Source organism: Lutjanus erythropterus, chromosome 8 (assembly GCF_056507025.1).
Source record: "Lutjanus erythropterus isolate fLutEry1 chromosome 8, fLutEry1.hap2, whole genome shotgun sequence".
Lineage (NCBI taxonomy): Eukaryota > Metazoa > Chordata > Actinopteri > Lutjaniformes > Lutjanidae > Lutjanus > Lutjanus erythropterus.
The window spans coordinates 31748507-31774585 of NC_139324.1; the positions used below are offsets into that span (position 1 = coordinate 31748507).

The following is a 26079-nucleotide window of genomic DNA, read 5'->3' on the forward strand; positions in this document are numbered from 1 at the left end:
TATATAGCAGATAATGTATAACAGGGGCTTTGCAATGTTTGAGACAGATGGTGTAAAAGGAGCTGCAGTTCATCAGGAATAAGTCCTCTTCTGTGGCCTACATGCAGCGCGTAAGGGTTTTGAGAGGAGCAGCATGAAGCGCAGTTACCTCTGTGTTTCCAGAAAGCCCCTCCTTGCTTGGACAAACCCCTCTGCCTGAAAGCGTCACTCAAAGTTCACTCCAGTCCAGTCCCTTCTCCTGAGCTCAAACACACACTCACATACATCCACTGTCATCCACACACACACACACACACGCACACGCACACTCACGCAGCGCCAGACGCGTTTGCAAACAGCCCGCCTGCAGCTTCCAGCGCTACTTTTCTCTCCAGTGGACGCACAAGAGGACCTGTTGGATGTTACTAAATGTGCGGAGTTGACACAAGTGTTACTGCTTTTCACGTTTTTCCTCCTCACTCTCTTCAGTGACATCTGATGTGACAACTTTTTTCTTCCTCTTAATTCAACAATCTCGGAGTTTATGGGTGAATGAACTGGTTCAACTGCATATCAAATTATTTTCGAGCCGTGCAGTTGGATTAAAGTGAGTTTTTGATGGGCAAAATGAATGACTCCGTGAAATAACTCACTCATCCGGACCAAAGAATCTCAAGGTATGTTCTTATACACCATGACTATGCATTATAATATTTGTCTTTGAAGCTTCTCGATGCAGTGTGTAATTTACTTTAATTTCAGCTTCATGTTGAAAAGCCTCGCAGCTTTCGCCCCACAGTTGGTTTGAATTTGAAAATTTGAATGACTTAGGAATTTGTGCGCTTGTGCGAGATTAGATGAGACAGACAGAGACAGAGAGAGGGAGAGACAGAGCAGGAGAGTTTATGTAAGGTTTACTTTTACATCTCTCCTTCTTTATTCTCTATTTTTTTGTTGAATTCTCCTGCGCTTTTCTGACATGAACATTGATTTGTGCGTTAAATTCGTGTTCATACATTCAGGGAACTTACAGGAAAAATAGCCCAAAGGTGTGTTTAGTTTGAGACAGGTGCAGTGTGTCAGTGTGGCTGTGTGACTTTAGTGTGGGTCTGCGGATAAAGAGTGTCATGTGTTGTTCAGACTGCAAATCCCCCTGAGTCAGATTTGTGTTTTTGGGCTGTATGAATAAAATTGACTTGACTTCTGTGTGAGTGTGTGTGTGGATCTGGATTTTGGGACATGGCACTGTGGTGCACTCTGCTGCTCTCCATCAGTCCTGACTTCCTTTTTTCTCTCTCTCTCTCTGGCAGTGATAATCACAGTGTAGCTTCTCCTCCTGCGGGGTGAAGATGTATCGGAGTGTGTGCGCGCCGGTGGCACCGCTCACTCTCCTGGTGCTCACACTTGTGTGGCCCTCGATTGTCCAGGCCTGTCCCAGGACCTGTAACTGTTACCAGGCCAGTGAAGTCCACTGTACGTTTCGTTCCCTGCTCACCATCCCTCCTGGCCTGCCTGCACACACACGCCGCATAAACCTAGGGTAAGGGAGTGCATGTAACACAGAATTAAAGATTCTAACCTAAAATGATTTTTACTGTAACACTTTATAATAAGGGTACAAATCATATAATTTAGTAATGCTTGACTAATGCGCAACTTAATGCATTAATCAATGAGGGTGTGTCTTGAAATCCTGTTGCTCACCATCAACAATTGATCACTTTTTGCAATCACTTGACACTTAATAGATCATCAGGAATGTTAATCCACACTTCATGCACTAACTGATAGTGATCAAATTAGCTGGATTCCAGTTACATAAAGCTTTATATCAGATCCACGTATTTGCCTCTCTGAAAGCAGAACACCACCTGTTCTCATGTTTTGTCAGATGCAATCATTTATATAATAAACACAAATACAGCTCACTGGTGGACTCAAGGTGCCCCCATGTTCAAAAAACACCACAAAAGTACTGCCCCGACGGTAGGAAAATCACAGTTGCCCTTTGGAGTGTCCCAGTGTCAAAGACAACATGACAAAATACCCTCTAGAGTGGCCTTCCAATAGATTAAACATGATAAAAATGCCCACAGGGTGCCTTTCCAGTGGATAAAAAAGTGATGAAGTGCCATCTATAGTGAGCCGATGTCCAAGACAACATGACAAAATGCCCTCTAAGTTGTACTTATAGTGGAGAGAATTTGGTAAAATGCCTTTTAGAATGTCCATCCAGTAGATACAATGTGGTGAAGTGCCGTCTAGAGTGTTTTTCCAGGAGACAAAACGTGATAAAGTGCCCTCTACAGTGTGCCCATCCAGTGGACAAATCATGCCCTGTAGGATGTCCCTCTAGTGGACAAAAAGTGATAAAATGCCCTTAAAAGTAGCCCATGCATTATGACTTTCGATGTGCTGGTGCCCCACTGCATACAGCTGATGGCCAATTTTTACCCCCCTGCCCCTCAGACAGCCAGTCCACTGCGGATACAGTTGCATAAATAAACTTTTGACCTCCAGCTAACTTCATGCACATCAATTAATGTATGAAGTAACTGTGAATTAACATTCTTGAACTGATGATCCATTAAGTATGAACTGATAACATAAAGCTGTAGTGACCTGATCATTTGTTAGTGATAACCTACAAGATTTCACGATGCATCCTCATTAAATGCCGCATTAAATCCTCATCAAGACGTGCTTTAGTTATGCATTACTTAATTACACGATTTGTCCTTGCAAATCCACCCAAATAGTTTGAAATCATGTGTCGAACTACAGTTAAGTCCTGTGCTCACATGGAGACAGTAATATTTGTTGACTTATTGATGTGATTGCAGTTTCTGTGCTTTTATAGGTTCAACAGCATCAACAGGATCCATGACAGCTCTCTGGCTGGGCTGAAGAAGGTGGAGCTTCTGATGCTCCACAGCAATGACCTGCACCATCTCCCAGACGGAGTGTTCAGAGATATGAAATCACTGCAGGTAAAGAGGACGAAGAGCAACAACAGCATGCACTGCAACCTCATCCTGACTGATCCTCTTTGGGGCTGACTTTAGGGAGTAAAAAAAAATTGACATTGTCATATCACCTGGTATTCTTCAGTTCAACATTACATCAAGGTGCAGAAACAAGGAACTTTCCCTGGTATCTTTAAATTGGCCATATTATGCTTTATGGGATTTACTTTTCATTTAATGTGTTATATAGATTTTTGTGCGTGCAACAGGTCTGCGAAGTCACAAAATCCAAAGTCTGTGACAAAAAACACTCCTCCTAGTCTGCCTGAAATGTCTCCTGTGTACTCTTTGTTCTGTTACTTGGTGACATCACTATGTAACACATTTGTATAATGTGCAGCTAGTTTGGAGGGAACTTTGGAATGGGATTGGGGTCTAAAATAGCCAGGAGCTAAAACAGAGGGTGAATAGAGGTGCTGCAGCTGTGGCCAGTAAGAGAAAAATTCTTGCTGTCTTTCTTTTTCTTCTTCTTTTCTTTTCTTTCTTTGAAGCATGTAAGCCTGTTCTAGTAGAAACAGAATAAAAAACATGAGCCTAGATATGATCATAATATGGCCTCTTTAATAATTATAAATACAAAAGATACAGGAATGATTTATTTACAAAAAAATATTTAAATTATAGACAGTAGAGTGGTTAAAGACATACAATAAAACAAACTATATAACAAAAACAAATAAAGTATGAATTGAAAAAATACAAATGGAACAAGCTGAAGTAACAAAAAAGAAAGATGTTCTAGGTTAATATTGGCTGACTGGTAAACAGTCTGGCTCTAACATAAATATTACACTAAATGAAAAGGACTTTCACCGAAATCGTCCTGAACTTTCCTTCGCCAAACCAAACTACTGATTCTGTTATAAATCACACGGCTGTTAATGGGGACAATAAAGTAGTGTTTCCTCACATACTTAACCTTTGACTCATTTGAGCTGAGGGTTTTTGCAGGACACAGATGTGAAAATCAAATCTCCACACACTTTACTTTTTCCCCCCGTCCAGCCTCACTCAGGGTGGATCATCCAGGGGCTTCTGCACTATTTCAAATACTTTGTTGCAGACAGCTCAGCTCTTAAACTTTCTACACGTGTAGGACTTATAGTTTACAGTCTGCATAGCTCCATACCTGTGAGAGATGAATGTGCTTAAACTGTTTGACAGAACAGATTTCAGTTTTTAACAACATGAGCAATGCACGGATTATTAAGATGTCTCATATTTGTCAGAGGGGTTTGAAACAGTTTAGAGGGGACGCTAGATTGACAAATGTGGCTAAATCTTGCAGTCATAGTGTTAAAAACAAATGGATTCATAAGTTGTTCGATCTGTGAGACCAGTATGTAAATTAATATGACAGCTGTCATGATTCTGCTCACATTCTTCAGCACATTTTTCTAATTTCTGTTCAACTGATGCATAATTTATGTGCCATCATTCTTCTCCCCGCTCAGTGACAGGAAACACGCTGGACATTTTAGCAGCAACCTAAGGGCAGAGTTAGCAGTCCGTGGGGAAGTGATATTACTCAACAAGCAATTGTTCCCTTCATCTCGGAGGCAGATGCTGATATATTTGCCATTGTGGTGATAATGGGATCCATATTTCCATGTGCTGACATCTTCACGTGTTAGATCTGTCAGCAGCTGGAACTTTTCCAGCTAAGTAGCCTCCCTGGAGAGCAGCTTTATCATAAGCCTCAGAGAAACACAAAAGTCCACAACCTGGTTTTCATGGTGCCTTCTTAAAATTTGGTGGGTTCTCCATCCACACATGACTAGAATGGCATTAGATCCCCGAGAGCCTTCTGTTGAGGATAAAGGGCTAAATTTCATATTTGAAAGTTGAGGAAGACCCCCAGTGCTAGAATATCCCTTTAGTTTTCACTGCTTTGACCCAATAAACTCACAGCATGAATGTATCATCTGGTTATGCGCTCTGGGCTATTCTCTGAATTTTTGCATGTGAGATTGTTTGCCGCTGGAAGTATTTCCTCATATTTTTACACAGAGCTGCTGCTTCAAGTTGTTTTCATTTACAAAGAGTTTTTCACACAACTCTTCATCCTTATTCCAAGTCCCCTTATATCATTTGTCATGAATTCAGTTTACAAGCATCTGGTGTCCAGTGACAGACGTGGTTTCTTTATTAGTCTTGATATCTATTACAACCCCAGCCCCCAAAAAGTTGGGACATGCAAAATGTAAATAAAAACAGAATGCAAACCTACATTCAATTGATTACAGTACAAAGACAAGATATTTACTTTTTAAACAGTATTGTTTTTTTAAGATATACACTCATTCTTAATTTGCAACATGTTCCAAAAAAGTTTGGACAGGAGCATATTTACCACTGTGATGCATCACTTTTTCTTTTAACAACTCTCAGTAAGCATTTAGAAACTGAGGACACTAATTGTTGAAGTTTGCAAAGCTCAACAGTGTGGGGTTTCTGTTGTTGTATTTTGCACTTCAAAATGCACCATACATTTTCAGCTGGAGACAAGTCTGGACTGCAGGCGGGTCAGTCTGATACCTGAACTCTATGAAGCCACGCTGTTGTAACTCCTGCAGAACGTGTCTTTGCATTGTCTTGCTGAAACAAGCTGAGATGTCTCCAAAACCTCCATCTCAGAGTTGCTGAATGTTGTTAATATACGGCTTTGGGTTTGCATGGAGGAGTCTTAACCTGCATTTGTAGATGCAGCAACAAAGTGTCCCTGAGCCCACATAGTATCCTTTATAGAATTAATTGGGTTTTTAATGCGGTTATTAATGCAGCGCCACCTGAGAGGTCAAAGGTCACAGGGATTTAGTGTTGGTTTTTGGCCTCGCCTCTTATGTGCAGAGATTTCTCCAGATTCTCTGAATCTTTTAAAGATTTTATCTATTGTAGATGGTGAAATCCCTACATTCCTTGATTTCTGTGTTGAGAAACGTTGTTCTCAAGCTGTTGTTCTATTTTCCCATGCAGTTTTCACAAACGTCATCCCATCTTTGTCTGTGAATGACTCAGCCTTTTTAAGGATGCCCCTTTAATACCCAGTTATGATTCAGTCACCTGTTACCAGTTAATATGTTTACCTGTTGAATGTTCCAGACATGTGCTTTTAAACATTCCACAACTTTCCCAGTTGTTTTTTCCGCTCAAGTCCCAACTTTTCTGAAATATGTTGCAGGCAAATATCTGGTCTTTGTGTAATTGAATACAAGCTGAAAATGATTCGCAAATCATGGCATTCTGTTTTAAGTTATGTTTTACACAATGTTCTAACTTTTTTGGAATTGAGGTTGTGTTTAATTGCCCTTCTAATGCTCCTTTTTTTTTCCGCTCTCTCCGTTTCCTCCACTCCCACAGATATTAAAGCTGAGCTATAACAAGCTGAGAGAGATCTCTTCATCTCTGACCTTCTCTGGCCTGACCTCACTGCTGCGTCTGTACTTGGATCACAACCTCCTCCAGCACATCCACCCCCGGGCCCTGCTCCAGCTGCCTAGCCTCAGGCTGCTTCGTCTGCAAGGGAACAGGCTGCATCAGCTGCACCCGCACACACTGTGCACATTGTCCCTGCTGAATACATATTACTTCTCTACACTCAGGTGAGCTTTAACACTTAAAGCACATAATGTAATAATCATAGTTGGGGAAGTTAAGACAAGTTTAGTTTTAACAGTCAGCATATATATATATACTGTAGCCCTGAAGCCGATTTCTTCACTACAGTGAGGGCTGCAAGGAATGTTAAGTTTCTGTTGTCTGTAAAGTCTGCAGAGGTGGCAAAACACACATTCTTTACTCAAGTAGAAGTACAAATACCTGGGTAAAATAAGACTGATTCAACTCTTTTACTCAAGTAAAAGCAAAAAAGTACAGGTGCTGAAAAGTACTAAAAGTATAAAATGCCCCTCTGAAGGACATTTCTACTGGCTATTTCTGTGTAAAGCTAAGTGAACCTCACCTTTTGTTCGCGGTTGAGTCTCCCTCTCTCATTTTCATCATGTTTCATCTGTCGCGCGTGATATGCACTGATCGATAAAGCAAAGGCAAAGAACTGTCTTTTCCATTTTTTATGGTCTCATCCATTTAGATTGAAATCAATCTTGATGTTGGTAAGACAGTGTACAGTGATGCAAAAAAATAGATAATCAGTAATTCCCCCTCAAATGCCTGAAAGCTAAAGCAACAAGCCTGTTTAAAAAACATAAGGAGGAGAAAGTACATATGTTTGTGAGATATTTGTACCTCTGAAAGTCTGTTACTTCCTCTGCAATTCATGGGATCAGATGTGAAAATTTTGGGAGAGGAGGAAGTGGGAGATTGATTAGAGAAGCAGCGTGAAGAAACGTGCTGTCGCCAGAATATTTTCAGATCTGTCAAAAAAAACAAAAAAAACAAAACAAAACAAAACAAAAAAACGGTTTATGTTGACCAAACAACCAGAGTTTATGATTGCTGAAATTCTGGAAATACAAGTTGTTTTTGGTGAGTTTTTTTGTTTGTTTGTTTCTGTTGAGACTGAATGAAAATGATGTTAAAATGACAGTTTTGCAAAGGGAGTGTGGTTAGTGTGGCGAGAGCAATTAATCACCTGTTGTGCTGATATCTTACTTTTCAACGGAGAGTCTCTCTCTGCAGTGATCCTGTCCATAATAATTTTCAGACACTTACAAAAATGCTCTTTTACGTTGTAGCTCAGTTTATCTTCTGCCGGCTGCAGTGATCTCCCTCAATACTGGACCAGTTCCTAAAATGTTTGTCCCCATTAGTCACTTAGACAGAAGTTGCCCTGTAAATGACTCCTCAAACAAAGCCAACAGGCTGATGAAAAAAAAAATAATACTCCCACTCTTGATATTTAGCTAAATAAACCTCTAACATAAAAGCTGAACCATTGTCTCTTTTTCCCCTTTTCCTAATACCCATCTATTAGAGCAGAATGAGGAATAACTTGGGTTTGAACATGAAGACGATGATGGAAATGATAAAAATGATGGATGACTTTCTTACCCCTAACCTGTCACCTCGATCTGCCCACTCCCACTCTTCCATCCCTCCCTCCACTCCTCTATGACTTTGATTCACCCTCTGCACTCTCCCTCCCCCTCTTCATCTCAATCTGTTCCTTCTTTTTACTCTGTTTTCCCTCCTGTAGACACTTGGACCTGTCCAACAACAGTCTGACCACTCTGCCAAGAGAGATGTTAGTGACAGCACCTCTGCTGGAGACTCTAGTTCTGCAGGCCAATCCATGGAGCTGTGACTGCAGGATGAACTGGTTTCTCACTTGGAGTCTGGCTCATCCAGGTGACGGTCATGTCTGAAATATTAATTGTTTTTACTTGTTGTTTTGTCTTCCATGTGCACATGTACGTTTGAGCCACTTTATTTGAGTCGGAGATGTAAAAATGTGGTGGCTGAGTGACTTAAGGAGACGAAATAGATGAGAAGATATCAGGGAGATGAAAGATTGTGAATGAATTGGGATACAGAAGACTCATTTGTTGATAATTCCACTCTATAACCAGTCTTAGAACTGTAATATATTATGTCATATCCAGCCAGATGATAGAAAGATTGGATAAATGTATTTTTCAATACATCTGGTTTTGTTATCTTTATACCTCTGACATCTCTCCACCTGCTTTTCATCACACACTTTTCTCCGTTTCCCCACATTTTCTGTATCTCTTCCCAGTCTGCCTTGTGGCTGTTATTGAGATGTGAAAGAAGGCCGGGCCGTGAAATGTGTCTCATTGATATGCCAGACTTAACCTGCCATGACTAATCCATGATGACAGCACTGATGTGTGCAGGCAGTTGAAATATAGGCCAGTGATCACTGTGTAATAATGAAGTGATACGTATATCTGATTTATGAGTAGATGAAGTAATACCTAATTAGTAAGAGATATTAAGGGTAATGAATGCTTACGAAGAAGTGGCATGACTAATATATGACACCACTAATATGTGCAGATTGCTGGAACGTGCACTAATATGTTTGTATAGTTGCTATGGCTGCCTTTTATGACATCATTTTCTCTGTCTCTATTTTTCAATTAGGCTTAATAAAATGTCCCAGTGGCCCTCAGTGTCCAAAATGCGGATCGCCTGATTCCCTTGAAGGGCATGACTTGCTTGATCAGACTGACCTATTGTGCACCTCACCCGTCATCCCATCCCCAGGAAGAGACACACCTTTGGAGATGGAAATTAGTGAAATCCAATCAAGTGAATCCTTCAGAGAGCCTTTAGGCTCTGCCTCTCTGGGTCTGTCTGACCAACAAGGCAACAGCGTCGATCTGATCTGCAACATCACACACTCTTCCCAGGATATTGCCCCTCCTCCAGACCTCTCCCTGTCCTCCTCTTCTCCTCTCCCTCTCGCTCTGTCGCTCTCCCTGGAGTGCCCTGTGGATAGAGAGAGCTATGAGACGCTGTGGAGGATCTTAGCTTACTACAGTGAGACTGCGGTTCATCTGGAGAGGGAGCTCATGCTGAGTAAAGCTCCAGCACTGGCTTACCGCTACAGGCAGACAATAGAGACGGACGGATATTATCACACTGGAGTCAGAGCTTCTGTTAAAGCCAGACCACAATGGTTGCTACAGCCTGCTGTAAGCATCCAGCTAAACAGAGCACAGTCTAACGGACTTAAAGTTCAGCTCATATACTCAACGAGAGTTTCTGCACATCCTGATCCCACTTCCCATCCCTCCCCTGCTTCTCACCCATGGGTGCTGATTTCAGCTAGTCACATCGCCACAGCGCTGGCTGCAACAGCAGGGAGTAATGTGGAGCTTCCCTGCCCTCTTCTAAGTTCTGGTAACCCCGAAGTATATTGGATTCTCCCAGATGGATCCAAGCTTAACTCCCCCTCAAACAGCCTAGATGGTAAGCTACGGGCCTCAAACTCTGGTTTGCTTCTACACAAAGTGCAGTTCTCAGATGCTGGGATCTATTACTGCATAGCTCAGGTGGGAAGGGATGTAGACGTTCTACCCCTCCGCCTGACAGTGGAGGAGTCCTCTGTTCCGCCTTCAGGAGAGCAAGTGGGACCGCCTGTCACCGGAACAGTTGGGGAGCCCATCAGTCTGTCCTGCAAGGCATCTGGTTCACCATCACCCTACATGAGCTGGGTGTTACCAGATGGGAACATAGTGCGACGGGGATTAGCTGTATCAGGTGGGCTCACTATACAATCAAACGGGAGTCTCTCTCTACCTAACCCATCTCAGAGGGATGCTGGCCATTATCGCTGCATTGCAGTCAACCAGTATGGTAGTGACTCTCTGTCAGTGCAACTGGAATTAAAGTCACGACGTCCAAACCCTCTTAGAACTTCTTATCCCAGAGGGCCGCAGTCAGCTGCTGGCCGGTCGACCAAGATACGAGCTCCTTTGCTACATAAATTTGAGGAAGGGTCGGGGGATGGTGGAGAAGAAGAAGAAGAAGAAGAAGGAGGAGGAGGACAGAGAACTTTTATTGGCAGTAGAAGGCGACTAAGACCTCCCCAGCCTTTCCCAAACAGACCGTATGAAGTTGGAAAACCCCGAAGACGTGGGCCTATGAGAGAAGGCCCCCTGAGAAGAGGAGGTGGGTCTGTATCATCCACCAATCAGAGAAGAAACCGTTTCGAGAACAGACACAGAGTCACCATGAACAAACAAAGGATAGACCCTCAGAAATGGGCTGACATCCTGGCTAAGATACGACAAAAGGCTGCTCAGACTAACAACAGCCAACCCGTCGAGGCAGGAAAGCCCACATCTGAACCTGCAGGAAGAGGCAAAGGTGGAGACACAGGAAGATATGAGGGAGGTGATGATACAGAGAGAGGTAGAGCTGAAGAAGAAGGGGTGGAAGCCGACACAGAAGGGTCGTCTGTTGATGACGCTGATCTACAAGAGGAAGGCCTACAGCCCGTTCACCCTGTTCTCACAGAAACACAGACTAAAACAGACACTCAAACAGACACTGAGATAACAAGGGAGACGGTGAGATCAACAGAAACACCGACAGATACAGAGAACGAGACAGAGACACATTTACAGACAGAGAAAGTAGGCCCGCACACAGAGACAGTAACAAACCCAGAAACACTTCGAGAAGTGGTCACATCTAAGCCAGTCTCAGGAACAAACGAAATCATCTCAGCGCCAAATGAAGGAGATGAGGGAGAGACAAAGCCCAACACAACTAGAATCAGGCCTCAGAGCCCCCGGCAGGGACTCTTCCCTAATTTGGTTCCAAACTCCCGGCCTCAAAGTCCCTGGAACTCACGCAGGAGGATCGGACAGCGAAGACGAATCATCAACAGGCCCAGGGGGCGACCTTTGACGCCACCCCGACCTCTCCCTGACCCTACGAACCCAAAGTCACAAACCGCGACACCTGACACTACAGATCAGATTGATATGTTGTTGCCGGTGTCGACAACCACGTCTCCAGCTATTTTGTCAACAAGGAGTGACCATATTAGGACTGGTGTGGCGCTGAATCCTCTCTCTCCCTCTGTTTCTAACCCTCTTGCTTTCTCCACTTCAGAATCTGCCTCCCCCTCATCGACTCCCTCCCCCTCGTCTCTCACCTCATTATCCACCTCTCACACAAAAACCCATACAGACACGATGACTCACTCAGACGCCGCAGAGTCCACTCTCTTCAACACACCGACACCAGCACCCACTCAGTCTCGTACTTCGATCGCACAGGCACATTTGCCAGACACAGACGCGGGGACGCCCACACATGGCATACAGACACACACAAAAACACACACAGCCTCAGGCAAACATGTTGATAGACCCTCGAGCAAACACAGTGAAGAGCTGGAGAGGAATTTGTTGGGTGTACCATATGCGTCCTCCACCTCCGTCTTGCCCACTCCTTCCTCCACAGTCCCAGCTACAACTGACACTACTACCGCAAAAATCACAACAACCCCTTCCACTACTCTCAAGAGAACTCATTCTACTACAAGTACATCTACAGCTACTATGGTTAGTGAGGATGCACTTCCCACAACAACTACAATTACTCCTATGACTACAAATCTCGTCACATCTACTGCAACTACCATTATTCCAACATCCAGTGCTACAACAAGTACTACTACTACAACTACTACTACTACTACCACAACTCCTATTGTCACATCTACTATTCCCACTACTACTACTACTACAACTAGGCCTCCCACTACTACTACTACTACTTCAACTAGGCCTTCTACTACTACTACTACTGCTACTAGTACTACAATTTCATTCAAAGCTATTCCCACAACTCTTAACCCCACTACTACTACTACAGCTACTCCTCTTCCTCCTACTACTACCACTACTACTACTGCTGCAGCTAAAACTACTACTCCTCCTACTAGTACTACTATTACAATCTCACCCAAAACTTCTCCAACCACTACACCCAGTACACCTCCTACTACTACCACAACGACAACAAGTACCACAGCGTCATCCAGAGGGAGGCCGAGCATCGGCCAAGCTGACCCCAGGGGGAGGCCTGTTTCTGGGGCTCCACACCAGAGTCGACCCCCTACTGACTGGAAGAACCCTGGAGCTAATTCTATTCCTGATTCACACAGCAGCAGGCCACACCGGCCCCCCTCCCCTCCGCTCCCTGCCGCCCCTGGGGTGAGTTCAAATCGATTCAAGTAACATAGTGTTGCTATTTTGTGGATACTTCCACCCCAAAATAAAGCAAGTACATACATTACAACAAGAGTAAGAGCCAAGCTGGAACCGTAATTTGTTCTTTATTTGTTAATTTAATTGCTAATTTATGAAACGTTTCCCTATTTTTTTGCTCCTTGCTTTCATTCATTCATTCCATTAGTCATTTCTTTAAGTGCCCTCTTAAATGTAGTTTGCAGTTCATATATATAAAGCTATTTTTCTTTGTTGTCAGCTAAATGGAACTCAGATTAACATTTATTTTCTAAGTGAGTGCTGGCCCAGAAAATAACAACACACACACACACACTTGTGCAAGCCCTTGGGCAAAAAGCTTAGCAGAAATGCACAATAGACCTGAAAATAGTCTAATCTGTATCCACATGACCTGCTAGTAAACCTAAGGGATGTTTATGGCAATTCTTCAATTTCATGGTTTTCCAGATATAAAGAGGAGATGGAAAACATATGGTCCATAATCAACAGCATTATGCGATTTCAGAGCCTAATCCCAAGGGATTTAAAATAATCAATTGTTAATTAATTTCTAGAGCTCCGTTGGCAAGCCTCAGCTGATCAATCCACTGGCTCGACCACAAATGAGTCTAAATCTGGTGTCACAGTAATGTTACTTTGAATTCATGATCCTATTCCAGTATAGTTACTATATTATGTGGAATTATTATAATAATTACTAACTTTTCCCACAACCTTTTACTGAAGAGTTTACGTATTAAAGGGAAGCTTTGCCACTTTTCATGTGGATGTCCAGTAATTGTTGATAGGAAATGCAGTCAAATGAAGCAATAAATTCCTCAGTGTGTGCTATTTTGACGAAGAAAACAGTACTTCTGCTGCAAAATATGTAGTTCTTCCTGCATCCAGTGGTGTCACTGGATGCAGGAAGAACTACAGACTATTTCAGCTTGGAGTTCTAGTCTGAATCTGCGCAGTCAGGGGGTCATGAGTATTTTTGTCACTTATGCTGTGGCCAGCAGAGTAATAGCTGTAGGCAGGGTTGGTGATAACACAGCAAAAAGGGTGTGAGAGTTAGAAGCTCACCTGCAAGGCATCCTGGTACATGTAGGCACTGCTGCACAGCTCTGTTAGTATGAAAACTCAGTTTTCTTGGTCATGATAGCACGCACTGAGGAGTTTATTGCTTAAATCAATTAAATTTGCCTTCAGCACTGATTGGACTTGAAAGACTTGAAAATTTCCCAAGTTTGCCTTTAATGGCTGTACCTCTGTTTTTAACTGTTTAATTTTTAGCTTTTAATAACCATGTATAATAGTCTTTATTTTTACCTCCACTAGTGTTTGTTGGTTTCATTTGCTGATTTTTTTCCTTGAAAATTGTTATGCAGATAAAACTTGGCCAAATGATCTGTTCATCTGTCTGTTACATGGTGGTGATAATGTAGATGTGGTATTTCTGCTATTAGACAATTCTCATTTTTTCATTTAAAGTGGTTTCTCACTTGCAAGTCCTCCAATCACTTGCTATTTCATTGAAAAATTAAAACTCAGAAAACAACACAATCCTGCAGCTGTGCCAGTTGAAGAACTTTCATTAGTGGAGCCATGCTCACAGATATCCTCCAGTTGTAATAACCATTCATTAATTGTATTATTCATCACTTTATTTGCTGTTAAAATTGGTTTTCTGAATCTTTTTCACAGGCTCCAGTTGTAAGATCCAGACCAAGGATTGCAGACCCACACATAAGAACGGTGTCGTTCCCAGCAGAGAGCACTGCCAGGCTGACTTGTGAGGCTCAAGGAGAGCCGAAACCCTCCATCACATGGACCAAGGTCTCCACAGGTACACAGAGTGCAGCAGACATGCACGCATTTACTTCATACGCCCAAATGCACATATATTCAAAACACCCTTAAGTGCATGAATCTACAAATCAGGGTTTCATTTAAATTTCAGTTTACATTTATGTAAAAATGTATCTGCACCTCAGGTCTGAGCCTGAACTCCACCCACTGCATAATTCTGAAAAAATGCTAAAAAGTGGCAAGGGGTTGAGAGAGGAGCAGCAAACAGAGAGTCTGCTGGAATTTTAACAGTCATTGGTGGAACTTTTTGAAAGTTTTAAAGTTTCCGTGTTGTACCTGTGTTGTAGCCAAGCTAATGCTAGCAGCTCAGGATAAGGGTCAGCAAAACATAGTGTAAACTTGTGTGTATGTACAACATGTGCATTTTGAGCCATTTTCAACCCAAGAAATGCCCCCCCCCCCCCCCCCAAATTTATTAAGAAATGTCAATATTAAGACCTCTGTTGATGTGTTTCTCCACAGTACATTAATATAAGTTGGTTTACAGCTAAAACATGTGCAGTACCTCTTTAAATATCTACCTGGAGGCCTGTCAAATTCTTTTCCTGGTCTGATGTAAAAACTCAGTAAAGTTTTCCAGATTACTCAGTAAACCTGCTCTCTGGAACAGGATCCTGGCCTGTAATTTTTAATTGTGCTGGGAACATAGAAATGCTTATTTTCATCCAGAAGTCAGTTTTATATATATGTATATGAATATAGCTGTCATTTTTATAGTTAAAAACTACAGACTTTACGTTTAAAGAATAAACAAAGGTTTGTATTTAATATGCTGAAGTCACAGATTTGAACTCAATCTCAGCTTTAGTATGTACTATAACTTAATGGATATGAACACATTTTATATTGATGAAATAAGCCATAAACACCCAGTATTACGCACTGGCATGCACACAATGGACTTTTCTCTTGCTTACCATGTGGGAAAGACATATTGCAAGAAAGTAATGGAAAATTTTGTGCACTGCATCACTGACTTTACTTCACGCTGTGCCACTCGGCATGTTCCTGATCCTCCTTTCCTCTGTCTCTTACTCACTCTCTAACTTTCCTTCCCAATTTGTCTCTGTTTTCCCCACTCTGCCTCCTCGCTGTCTGTCTGTCTCTCTGTCTTTCTGTCTGTCTCACTGTTTTTCTCTCTCAGGAGCAGTGATGTCAATCCACTCCAGGGCTCAGCGTTTTGAGGTCTTGCCAAATGGCACCCTTGTTATCCAAAATGTTCAGCTGCAGGACAGAGGAACATACATCTGCAGCGCACACAGCTTTCTGGGTCGTGACAGGTGAGACCACTGATATCAGATATGAATATTAATACACTCTATTCAGTTATGAGGACCGATGAACATAATATTTTAAGTATTAGTTACACAGGCCAAACTGCCATTTAATTTAATTGTCAGAAAAGCACAACAGAAATGCACATGGAATCTGGGAACCACTTTACAATAAGACTGTCCTTATAAATGATTTGTAAATGGTTCATAATGAGGTTATTTATTAGGTTGAAAACACTTTATAATTCATTTATAAACTATAACAACACATTATCTGTACTGTTTTGCCTCAGATCTCATTAGTTTACTTTCTCTTCTCCATGAGCAGCATTTGCACCTGTCATCTTCATCACATATTTTTTAATAAGTCATCAAGCCCGAGTCATCAAGGCCACATTCCCTTTTGAGGGAAAGATCATGGTTTCATATACTGAGAGAGGCAGGATAGTGCCGAAAGGCTGCTGTGAGCAGGTTGTAAATTCTGTAATCATACAAATCCATCACGATCGCTTATTCTCCATCTTTCTTGGAAACGAAAGGGATCCATAAAGGGGTGAGTGAGAATGTATGAGCCTCCAGAGAACAGTAATTGTTTATTTTGGCAGCAGTCTTACTTGCTGTTTGATGACAATAAATATGAATTAGCTTTTGTCATTAAAATTATGCAGAATAAGAAACTGGAATCAACCGTATTGATAATTGAGATTTGAGGCACATAAGATATATAAATAAGTGTGGTAAACAGCTAAATGATGCTGGTGACATTTACTATTGATGGATAGCTAACATTAGCATTAGCATAACACAGCAGTACAGTGTTGCAGACTGTTGACACTATCAGCCTACTTTGAATCAAACATTTGTCTTGAAAGACAGCGTAAAAACAAACAAACTGGTAATTCAGAATAAGCAATGAAGGACTGAAGATCATGATGACTGACCAATAGGGTGATCATGTGGGGTGGGCACTTGCCATCCCAGAAATATGACTTGACAGCCCAAGTGCCCTGTCGTTATCCTCAACTATGATTGGTTATCTGTCCAGTGAGAGGAGGGACCTTAGTTTGAACCAAATATGCATTGTTTTTAGCCTGCTTTTAATTTTTTGGAAGAATAATTTCATTTATTGATAATTTTATGACACAGGGTTGTATAATCATAGCTGCAGTTCCCTCTATGCTCACAAAAACAAAAACTATACACAAAAAACTAAATCCTACAGCAAATGTGTACATAAGTAATAAATAATACATACAATTTATAAATTATGAAAAATAAAAATAAAACTAGTTTTCATGGTGGAATGCCAAGGATGAATTTAGAAGTAAAAGGTACAATTTATTTTTGGGGACATGCAACTATGGAAGCTTTACATTACATTTTTAAGGCGCCATTGTGCTTTAATTGATAGAACTATTTCTGAAATATTTTTTGAAATATTTTTTCAACACAAGAATGTCAAACACCGTAATGTTAATAATTAAAGTAGATATGAGAAATAGTAAACCCTGCATAAATCAGTGCCCCACTTGGGCCACCCCGATCGAAACAAAGTCTGGAAACGCCCTTGTTTATAAAGTGTATACAACTTATAATCTAATTATAAACCATTTATAAATCATTTATATGGGTAGTCTTATTGTTAAGTGACACCACATGGGGTTATTCAAGCCCATGTTTCTATCAGGATTCCAGTTTTGTGTCTGTATGCCTTCAGGTGTTTCAGGAATGTGTCATACGACATTTATGGCTTATTTTCATTTTGTGTATTGAAATGCTTAAGCTTTGTTTGTGTTTCCATATTGAGTGTGTGTGCTTTTCTTTTCCATGATAGATTACTGACCACCCTGGAAGTGTGGACCCGCCCCCCTCGAATGCAGCTTGCCAGCTACAGAGAAGCCACCATTCATCAGGGTGGAACGCTACACTTGGAGTGCCGGGCGGACGGCGTGCCCACCCCTCTGCTCTCGTGGGTTCTCCCCGATCGCTCTGTCCTGACCTCCGCCGCCGCCTCCACCAGTCGCATCGCTATGGACACGAACGGAACTCTCCACATCTCAGTGACTTTACCGAGTGACAGAGGAGTGTATCGCTGTGTGGCCTCCAACTCAGCAGGTGCCGCCAGTGCCTCCGTGCGTGTACACGTGTCCTCGTTGCCCCCGGTGATACAGCAACCCAGGGAGCAACACCTGCTCTTGTCTCCGGGGAGGCCTGTTTATGCTCACTGCTCTGCCCGAGGTGCCCCACCACCAACTCTGCGTTGGCGAATCCCAGATGGGACTCTAGTTCGTCCGTCCCAGTTTCTCCACGGCAACCTTTTTGTCTTGCCCAATGGGACGCTGCATATCCGAAAAGTTGGACCTAAGGACTCAGGGAATTACGAGTGCTCGGCAAGTAATGCCGTTGGAGCCGATAAGAGAATAGTGAGGGTGGAAATCGAAGGAGCAGAGGGAGAAAGAAGAAAGGAAGGAGCAAGAAATGAAGGGGCAAAAGCGGTTGCTACTGAAAAACCACCCCTTTCATCTTCACCCCATAAAGACAGACCTTCATCAGACCCCAGCCAGCCTTCAAACCCATTAAACTCGCCTAAACTCTCCCCTCCATCACCCTTTGATAGAGCCAGGACCTTGCCGCTCACCCCTAGCTCCTCTCGCTCGTTTTCTTACCCTCACCAGCCCAGTTCCACTAACGCACCTCCTAAGATCAGTAGAACAGTCACTGCCTCCCCCACACGCTTGACCAACATCAACAAACCCTCCTCTCCCTCCCCACCGTCCAGAGGGCCTACAAATAACACCAAAGTCTCGCCCGGCATTGTCAACAACACCAGAGTTACTTCTTCCCCCCTCTCTGACAAAAGCAGAGCCTCAGCTGTTCTGCATCCCCTGCCTGTCTCCCCTTTCAGTAAAGCCCGAATCGTTTCTACGTCACCTCCTATCACTTCCGTCCACTACGGGGAGGTCTTGCATCTCCACTGCTCTGTAACCGGCAACCCATCACCCATCATCATTTGGAGGACCCCAAACAGGAAGCTGGTGGATATGCACTTCAGGTACAGGGGATGTGGGTTTGTGTGAGACAGAAGAGCACTCATTCTTGAAAACTGGGACAAAACCTTGTGGTGAATTAATACTTGAATTTTGTCAACTCCATTAGTCACACAAAAAGTCATATTATTGTAATATAAAACATGTAAGAAATGTTTAATGGTTGTTGCAAATGAACACAATTATAATGGTGCCCTCTTTTATGTTAATAATGAAATTTGTCTTGCAATGAACAACATAGAATATGACTTAAAACACCAAGAACATACAGTAGATATACCACAAACTCATTTTATAAATCCTTAATAACGCATAATTGTACATTTCAATTGTTTGAAATTGTGAATTCTTGTCTGGAACAAGGGTGTTTTCTGGCACAGAAAAAGTTCAGAAATTAAGAAAATTAAAGCAAACCAAAACATTTTATAAATTATATATATATATATATAAAGTGGAATTAGAGTTTGGTTTGTTATGGTAGGACATGATTTGTCCTAATTCTCAAGAGTGAGCGAGAGACCACTTACATTTTACTGGCCGTATAATTATATCTTTTAGTGAAACTATTTAATTGTGTGTATGTCTGTGTTTTTAATTTCAGTTTTGATCGACGTCTGAAGGTGCATCCTAATGGCACCCTGTCAGTCCAGGCGGTAACAGAGAAGGATGCTGGAGACTACCTCTGTATCGCACGCAACAAGGTTGCAGATGATTACCGCCTCCTCCGTGTCTCTGTCACCACTAAACCTGCCAAAATCGAGCCCAAGCAGCCTCTCAGTCAGATGGTGTTGTTTGGCAAACCACTGAAGGTGAGTTATGAGGAGTCATCTTTCCGTTCTCATTGCCTAACTTCCAATAGTTTAGTTATAGTTTATTACTTTATTTAACAGGGACAGCGCATATTAGTACCATTTCTGAAAATATGCCAGCAGCAACAGGGTCAAACAGTAATTAACCCTTCCTAAGTCTGCGAAACTCACCCAAAATGTGAAAGGCCGTATCTAGAGCCAGTCTTTGGGTTGTTTGTTCTGGGCTACAGCTAATTCTAAGGTAACAAAAACAAATTGTTATTTTCAGGTGATTATACACCAATGAAAACATAGTTATAATGTTCCATTTCTACTATATTCTACCAATAAATCCCCCTCAATTTTACACACTGGACCTTTAAAATGTGCCTATTTCACTTCAGAGGTCCCCCAGCAAACATCTTTTAACAATCTTCAAAATCTGGATTTCTTAAATGAGCCAAGCATTGCACAGGCAAGAAGAAAGTTGACTGAGGTTCCACTGGGTACCAAGCTTGCTCAAGTGTTATTGGAGCACAGAGGGGCAAAAAGTTACTTAGGAAGGTAAATTATTGGGTAAATGTAATATGGTAATTATGATGCCAGTTGGTCTTTTTAATCAATCCATTCATCTGATGTGCGAGCATGTTCTTCCCCCAAAATTAAAAAATTTAATCACGTACATCTCCACTGTTGAGTCTTTAGTCTTATTTTTTGTTCAGGCAGTGATATGTGTTGGGTGACTTCTATCGCTGGGTGTGGTGCCAAAGATTTCTACAGCTTCAAGCTGTTTCTTTAGTTGTTTTTTGATCAAAATGTGCTTCATATTTTTTGAGTCAAAAAGAAAAGAAAGACCTGTCAGGTCAGGCTGTGATGAATCATCAACAGAGGCCTTCAGGGGATAGTAGTTCACACATGAATATTTAACAGCTCCCAATGAAAAAGAATGTCAAGCAGGGTGAAATGCAAAAAAAAGGACATAGTATTATTGTGGGAAATTGTTGCCCTTCATTTTAAATTACATTTAACCATTTATGAGCTTTAAATGATATTATTTTGAATGCATATAAATTTGTGGTTTCTTAGCAGTGGCAGCAGCAGGTTAGCTTTAATCAAAATAAAAGCTACAGGCTACAGTTGTAACTGATAGCAATAATGATCCTGTTCCCTGCAGGTGGACTGCCAGGCATCGGGACTGCCTGACCCAGCTGTCCGTTGGAGCCTACCAGATGGAACCATGGTGAACAGTGTGTTGCAGGGGGAAGAAAGAGGAGGGCGGTCACGGAGGCTGACTGTGTTTGACAATGGGACGTTACTGGTTCCAGCAGTGGGTATGGGAGAGGAAGGCGAGTACACGTGTTACGCTGAGAATCAAGGAGGTCAAGACACCATGAAGGTAAGAAAAACATTTTTCACTAACACTTTATTTGAAGGGATGAGACTGTCATTACACCATGTCACAACACCTTTCAGGAACATGAAGGAGCCTTTATGAATGTTTATGACTGTCATAAACATGACGTGCCATTCAGTTAGCTGAAATTGTTTGAGATGTCTTTGTTGTGACTTGACATAAAACAATTCAACATAACCTGTCACTGTCTTTGTCAGGACAAAAGGAAACTGTTTATCTTGATATTTTAACATTATGTTATTCTGTCATATGTGGTTGCTTTCAGTGGCAGTCATAAGACCATTATAAGCCTGGCATGAATATTTTCCTTGACCTTAAGTAAAGTGGTACATTTTGGACTTGAGGATGTCCTTAAGTTTTATAACAGTGTCAAATATTTTAAGAGCATCATGAATAATTCCCTTGACCTCAAGTGAAGTGTTTGGACTTGCCATAAAGAGGTCATTAAGTGTTATAAGGCCGAGTACAGTACGACGGTGATCTACAGTTAACTGATGGACAGACACCAGTTAGCTAACCTAGTTCACTTGTTGTTGAAGTACGCTAAACGATATTTGCTGTTAACAAAATATAGTGCTAATAAAATTTGATGACATCTTTATGTCAAGTCCAAAATCAAGGTCAAAGAAAATATTCATACCACCCTCATAATGGTCTTATGATGGCCACTGTCAAAACCAACCACATATGACATAATGTAATGTTAACATAAACAGTTTCTTTAAATTTGATAATGTCAAGTTGTCATTCACTGTCAAGAGACATTGACAGGTTATTGTCTTGGTTAATGTCAAGTTATCGTAACAAAGACATTTTTCACTTGGTTAGTGTCAGCTTGTCATTTTTGTCTGGATTAATGTCAAGTTGTCATAACAAAAATATTTCAAACAATGTCAACTTTGCATGGAATAAGTGGCCAAGGGACACTGAATGACAGCAGTCATAAACATTCATAAAACTCCTGTAGTGACAGGTGTCATGACAGAGTTATAACAGTGCAACAACAGTCTTCCCTTCAAATAAAGTGTTTCCACATTTAATCCTGGAGAAAACCTCTCATCTATTTATTAATTAATAATAAAGTCAAGCAGTCTTTAATTCCTTCCTTCAAATTCACTTTTTTTAAGGTCAAAGTAAAGGTGATGATGTCATCTCCACCAACCTTCACTGATGACAGAAGCTACCATGTTGTCAAAGTACGTCAGGGAACAACCGCCACAATTCGCTGTCAGGCCACAGGAGATCCTCCCCCGTCAGTGACGTGGTTTTCCCCGGCACAGCGCGTCATACCACGAACTATCGGATCCGGACTGTATTCTGAGCGGGTCGTGGTGGTTTCAGACGGAACTCTGGAAGTGCGCCAGGCTCAAAAGATCGATGCGGGGAACTATACGTGCCGGGTGAGCAACTCAGCAGGGGGGAGGAGCATGGTGGTTGGCCTGGAGGTGGAAGCTCCTTACTATGGACTGAATCACCAGGTGGGAGGAAGAGATTGGAGTACGAGCAGCAGATCAGGGGACAGCATTAATAATGCAGGGATAAACCAGTACGGATACACCAATGGAGTCACAAGCAAGATCAGTAGCAATAATAATGGCTATAGTGATAATAATGGCAAGATAAAAAACGTTGTACCAAACACTGGCATTAACACAGCAACCAGTGGCTTTAATCCTGCCCTCAGGAGTGACAGTCAAAATGGATTCAACAGGCCTGTGAGTGGAATTACAACTCAACTCGGCAGCAGTGCAGTCAATGTTGGGGTGGGTAGGAATACAGGCGTTAATGCAGATAACACTGGAATAAATAGAAATGGACCTGGTGTTGTGAGTAGCAGTAATAGTTTAGGTAACATTCACAGCATAGAAAGGAATCCCGGGGCTAATAATAATGAGGTAATTGCAGGAAAGGCTAGTAATGATGCTAACACAAGGTTAAGTGGTATTTCTAGAAATGTTGGAGTGTTTAGCAGCAGTGTGTCTAATAATGGAGCTGGTACAGGCACTCTCAGGGGAAGTGGGTTCACTAGGAGTAGTGATATAGGAGTAACCAATGCTAACAGTAGGAGTAGTGGTAGTACTGGTACAACTACAAGTAATAAAAACTCTAGTAACACAGTTGTGGGTGTGTTAACGTCAGTGAAGCAGCGAGCAGTGAAAGGACAAACTGTTCTTTTGCCGTGCCCCTCCCAAGGCTCCCCTCCCCCTCGTCTGGCCTGGCTCCTGCCTGGTAACGGCGTGCTGCCAGCTCCTTACTATGGCAGCCGGCTCACTGTGCACCGAAATGGCTCCTTGGAGCTGCGAGGCGTGCGCACGAGTGATGGTGGAACCTTGGTGTGTGTGGTCAGAGGTGATAGGGGAGAGACGAGGATACAGGTGGAGCTGGAGGTCTCCGAGCTGCCGGAGCAGGCCAGGTCTCCGCAGAGGGGACCACTTGTGGAAAGACAGGAAGGTGGTGGCTTAATCGAGGCGCCTCGCTCTGGAGCCTCATTGGATTCAGCTCAATCGTTAAGCTCCGGGCCAGTGTCGCCAAGAATCCCAGTTACTCAAAAGCCTCTACCCAGAGGCTCGACTTTACCTGCTGCACCTCGTCCAGTAGGCCCTCCACCCCACTCGGCTGAGCCAACAGTGAGCACCAGAACAGCTCCTCTGGTGAGCATAATTAATGGAGAGACCTTTCGCCTGCCTTGCCCTGCTCCTCAAAACAACGGATACACCCAGGGCACTCTCTCATGGACGCTGCCCAGCGGCAACGTCCTGTCCCGGGGTGAGAGCGGCGACTCTGGCCGGTACCTCGTCCAACAGGATGGAACACTAACAGTGCAACAGGCCTTAGTGTACGACCGCGGCACCTACACCTGCAGATCCACCAGTCCTGACTCCTCTTCAGTTTCAGTTGTCAGCGTTCCCGTCATCGTCATCGCCTACCCGCCACGCATCACAACAGGCCCCTCACCTGTGACCTACACGCGCCCCGGAGTTGCTGTGGAGCTGCCGTGTCTGACCATAGCAACACCGCGGGCGACGGTTACCTGGGAAACACCAGACCTGACGCAGCTGAGGGTGATGGGTCAGGCTCGTATCTATGGCAACCGCTACCTTAGTCCTCAGGGTTCCTTGGTGATACAGAACCCGACAAGTAGGGATACAGGATTTTACAGGTGCACCGCCAAAAATGTAATAGGAGTGGACACCAAGGCGACCTACCTGCATGTTATATAATGAGGTGAAGCAGACACACACACACACACACACACACACACACACACACACACACACACACACATACACATGCAGCAGGAAAACAGAGACTCCACCAGTCTTCTGCACTGGTGAATGAACTCCTCTGCTGATAACACTTCATGTCCCAGATGCCCAAAGGAACTGCAAGGCTCCGTGCAGGAGATACTGTTGAATCTCAGAAAAGACACTACTAATATGCAGGTATACGATCTCATGTCTCATGTATGTATTTTTAATTGGTGACTTTGTTTTCAATACTGTAATGTTTTAATATCAACAGTGGCAAGATTCACTGCAGACACAGTCTCATGCATTTTTCTCTGCATTAACAAATAATTTTTGTTTAAGGATGGTTGTTTTATATAGCCGGTGGTAAACTTTTAACCTGTTGTGCCTTGCTGTCTGTCTCACCGGCCTAAAACCTATTCTGAAGTGATGACCTCAGAGGTCAAATAAAAAAGCATAGCATATTTAAAGGGATTGTTTGGATAACTTTGAGTTACATTATAAGAGGTACTTGTCAATAGTGTGTTACCTACAATAAATAGCAGTCGGCATGCTCCCAGTCAGGAGAAGCAGAGAGAAGTACCAGCATTTAAGCCAAGCAATGTACTGCTGTGGACAGGATCAGGCAACGAAATCTATTTTAGCCACTTATCCACCTAGAAAAAAAAAATTCAATATCAGTTGAAGTGTAAACTATTTTTAGGATATTCTCACTGCTTTACCTTCACCATCAAAAAGCCTTTTCTGATGGGAAATAGCTGTTATATAAGCCAAATATCGCTCTTCCCAAGTGAACCAAACTCCATAGGCAAAATCAGTAATTTTACTTTGCAGGACACTGGAGTTGCTGGCCTACCGTCGTCTCAATGTGTTACTTGGTTTGCATTATTTTATGACTTCAGTGTTGTAAAAGGATAGTTCAGATTCACCAAAGTCACACAATAACACAATGAACTAGCAGATCGAGGCAGTGATATTCCAGCAACCCCCTTGATCTGCAAGGTAAAATAACTGATTCGACAATGGAGTTTGGTTGGCTTGGAGAGAGCGATATTTGGTCCATATAATAATAATAATAATAATAATAATAATAATAATAATAATAATAAAAATAAAAATACAAGTATAATTATACTGTACACTTAAACTGATGTTTTTTGTAGGTGGACCTTTTTTAAGTGGCTGAAATACCTTTTGTTGCTGATCCTGTACCAAGCAATGCATTGCTTAGCTTCCATGCTTGAACTTCTCTCTGCTTCTCCAAACTTGGGACATGTTGAACAGCATCTACTGCAGGCAATGAACAACAGGCACTGTCTGTTGATAAGTACCTAATCTGCACTGTCCCTTTAATATCACTGCACATATGTAAATGCTCACATCTGTACCTGTGGACTGTTACAAGGGAAAAAAATGAAGCTAACTGCAAGATGTTTTTGCAACACTGGTTTTTGCTTCCCTGCCTGGTATTAACATTTAGGTCTGGATATAAATGGACAAAAAATAATATCTCACTTTTGTGAAAGAAGAAAAAACTTTGAAGTTTTCACTTTGAAGGAAGGATTATACGATCATTCTTCCATCTTTATGCTCACAAAACATTTTTAAACCTGCTTTTAAGCATGCTTTACTAGGCTGATGCTTCAATTATGTAATCCATTCATCCACTAACACTGAACTACAGTATAACATACAGTATTTTACTGATAGGGTCACTGAATATTATGGACACAGCACAGATTTGTTCTTCACAGCTG

At 42.3% G+C, this 26079-nt stretch overlaps 1 protein-coding gene across 1 annotated transcript; it reads left to right on the forward strand.

Moving 5' to 3' along the window:
• Positions 1–244: 244 nt before the first annotated feature.
• LOC146323086 (matrix-remodeling-associated protein 5-like) lies at positions 245–25413 on the forward strand. The gene is made up of 12 exons (XM_084725310.1): positions 245–656; positions 1290–1519; positions 2840–2969; positions 6366–6607; positions 8161–8312; positions 9072–12664; positions 14387–14528; positions 15696–15831; positions 17660–18877; positions 19474–19681; positions 20835–21056; positions 22202–25413. Exons 2-12 carry the CDS (start codon positions 1329–1331, stop codon positions 24293–24295), a joined length of 8328 nt encoding a protein of 2775 aa, XP_084581436.1. The 5' UTR covers positions 245–656; positions 1290–1328; the 3' UTR covers positions 24296–25413.
• The last annotated feature ends 666 nt before the right edge of the window (positions 25414–26079 follow it).